This window comes from Misgurnus anguillicaudatus, chromosome 25, assembly GCF_027580225.2.
Source record: "Misgurnus anguillicaudatus chromosome 25, ASM2758022v2, whole genome shotgun sequence".
Classification (NCBI taxonomy): domain Eukaryota; kingdom Metazoa; phylum Chordata; class Actinopteri; order Cypriniformes; family Cobitidae; genus Misgurnus; species Misgurnus anguillicaudatus.
Genome location: NC_073361.2, coordinates 23,757,169 through 23,760,422, shown reverse-complemented (window position 1 = coordinate 23,760,422; position 3,254 = coordinate 23,757,169). Strand labels below are relative to the sequence as shown.

The 3,254-nt window shown below is 38.8% G+C and overlaps 1 protein-coding gene across 1 annotated transcript; it reads left to right on the top strand.

Moving 5' to 3' along the window:
* Positions 1-683: 683 nt before the first annotated feature.
* On the top strand, positions 684-2,436 carry psmd12 (proteasome 26S subunit, non-ATPase 12). The gene has a single exon (XM_055182487.2). The coding sequence runs from the start codon at positions 810-812 to the stop codon at positions 2,178-2,180; it is 1,371 nt and encodes a 456-aa protein (XP_055038462.1). The 5' UTR covers positions 684-809; the 3' UTR covers positions 2,181-2,436.
* Positions 2,437-3,254: the final 818 nt, after the last annotated feature.

Genomic DNA, 3,254 nt, shown 5'->3' with positions numbered 1-3,254 from the left:
TTAATTTATTTAACATTTCAATTTTTTTCTTTTATCCCCTGGCTAATGTTTTTTTTTTTTTTAATATGAGTGAATAAAAAAGAAAAAAGAGGCAGCATAGGATTTAAACTATTCGCAAAAACAAATCTAAAATAAATATTTTTTCCAATTTTTATAATTCTTCTGATCCCTTAACTGAAATGCATAATTTAGACAAATTTACAAAATTCCCGATAAAAAAATACTATGGCAAAGACAGTTGTGGCTAGAAGGGATAAAACTACGGCCAAAATCTCGCCAAAAAACCCTAATAACTCTAAACGTAAATTTAACGGGATTATGCCGTAGCTGTATACTATCTAGACATAATCGTTGTTTTCATTCTAATCCTACCCCCAAACCTAACCCTAAACCCAACATCTCGCGAGATGTGGCCGTAGGTGTATCCCCTCTAGCCTTTACCAGCGTTCGAAAGGTGGCGTCTAGGAAGTAACAGGTATTCAGTAATTTTTAAGAATACAAGCATACTATACGACATTCCAAAATAAGGAATACAAATAAATGCAGCATTGAAAATTATTAGGAACACTGGTTTATTTGATTTAGGAGTGCGTAAATTATTCTGTTTACGTTTACACTCCATTACAGTAGGTGGCGGTATGCACTTATGAGTTTGGTTCACAATCCGCCATAAAACTCAAAGAAGAAGAAGAAGAAAACGACGTCACTTCCTATAGCGTGACTTGACTGTTTTCGGGCCGTCAATCCAGCAGATCGAGCAACCAGTTTGGACTGTACGTAATACGTTTTATTGTTTATTAACAACAATAATGTCTGAGGATAGAGCTGAACGTTCTGATGGACGGATGGTGAAGATGGAGGTCGACTACAGTGCCACTGTAGATCAGCGTCTGCCTGATTGTGAGAAAATGGCGAAGGCGGGCCGACTACAAGAGGCTGTTGAAAGTCTGTTGTCTTTGGAAAAGCAAACGAGGACCGCCTCAGATATGGTCTCCACTTCCAGAATCTTGGTGGGAATCGTTAAGATGTGCTACGAAGCGAAAGACTGGGATGCCTTGAATGAAAACATCATGCTACTGGCTAAAAGAAGGAGTCAGCTAAAACAGGCTGTTGCCAAGATGGTCCAAGAATGTTATACATACGTTGATGCGTTGAGTGACATGACGATCAAACTCCGACTTATCGACACACTACGCACTGTCACCGCTGGAAAGATTTATGTGGAAATTGAGCGTGCCAGACTGACCAAAACACTGGCCCAAATCAAAGAAAAAAACGGAGACGTGAAAGAGGCTGCAGCCATTCTTCAGGAACTGCAGGTAGAGACGTATGGCTCCATGGAGAAGAAGGAGAAGGTGGAGTTCATTCTGGAGCAGATGAGGTTGTGCATTGCCGTGAAAGATTACATCCGCACACAAATCATCAGCAAAAAGATAAACACAAAGTTCTTCCAAGAAGAGGGCACTGAGGAATTAAAGCTTAAATATTATAATTTGATGATTGAAGTTGACCAGCACGAGGGCTCCTATCTGTCCATATGCAAGCATTACCGAGCCATTTACGACACTCCCAGTATCCTGGAAGACAGCGTTAAATGGCAGCAGGCTCTGAAGAGTGTTGTGCTGTATGTCATTTTGGCTCCTTATGACAACGAACAGTCCGATCTAGTCCAAAGAATCAGCACTGACAAGAAACTGGAGGAAATCCCGAAATACAAAGATCTCCTAAAGAAATTTACCACCATGGAGCTAATGAGCTGGTCGAATGTGGTGAACGATTATGGGAAGGAGCTGAGAGAGGGGTCTATGGGAACCCCTGACACTGATGTCTTTACCAACACGGAGGAGGGAAAGAAGAGGTGGAAAAATCTGAAAAACAGAGTGGTGGAACACAACATCAGAATTATGGCAAAGTATTACACAAGGATCACAATGGAGAGAATGGCGGGACTGCTTGACCTCTCCATCGATGAGTCTGAAGAGTTCTTGTCAAACCTGGTGGTCAACAAGACGATCTATGCGAAAGTGGACCGTCTGGCTGGTGTTATTAATTTCCAGCGGCCTAAAGACCCTAACAATCTTCTGAATGACTGGTCTCACAAGCTAAACTCTCTCATGTCCCTTGTCAACAAAACTACTCATCTCATTGCCAAGGAAGAGATGATCCACAATCTCCAGTAGAACCAGTCAAGGGCATATTACTTGTAGTGAATCTCACATCACCTTAAAGATGTGATCATAATCCTTAAACATTTGTTTGAAACACTTATTTTTTTTGTATTGGAAAGATACTGTTGCTTACAAAATTTCAGGTTAATGCTGTTCTTGTCATTGTTTTATGTTCAGAACATCTGGCTAGGCTCTTGTTATTGTCAAGAAAAGCTAACTTAAACCTGTATGTGTGTTTAAAAAAAATAAAACCTGATTGTTTTCGCTATGGTATGATTTGTTAATAAACTGCCTGCAAATGCTCGCTTTATCCACAAGATGTCAGCTGAGATCTTAATGGTTGTGTGCCTAAAACTACACAACACATGCACGTGTGGAAAAACATGCTATTTCAACAGTTTTTGAAGTTTCATATCACTGCATGGTTTAGTTTATATACCCATTTTTAAGATGTCTTACAAATAGGCTTTTTGTAATGAATAAATCATTTTGTCGTCTTTTAAAGTTGTACATACTTTAACAAAACCATGTGTGCTGTTGGTCAGACAAAAGATTTTTCTGCTCTTCACTGCCAAAAATATTTTTCCGCTGACCTGGTCAAACACGCAAAGATACAGCTTTGAAAGTTTTCCTTTGTGGCAAATGTTGGCGTGAAGCAAGAGTTCTTCTTTAGGAAATAAAACACAAGATTCATACTTGTGAAAACCTCATCTGTGGGATCCGGCAGTTTTCACAGAAATCGTAAAGTGATAGGGAGAATGTTGTCTGTCAACAGGACAGAGTACCATAATAATGTGTTTTCAATTTTTTTTTTTTAAGATAAGGGGTGGACGATGGATGAAGTCAGAAAATTTGAAGGCAGTGCAATGGAATAAAATATTCAGAATATTGTTTTGTTTTGAAGAAAAATATGGAAAAAATGTCAGGTTGGAAGCTGTAATCTGAGATATACAAATTCAACAAACTGTGTAATTCACAAACCTCCCAGTCATATACCACCCTGGTAAAAAAAACAATAGAAACATTACAGAAATTTTAATGGGTTCCATTAAGATATTATTAGGCATTTACCACTAAAACCATTTT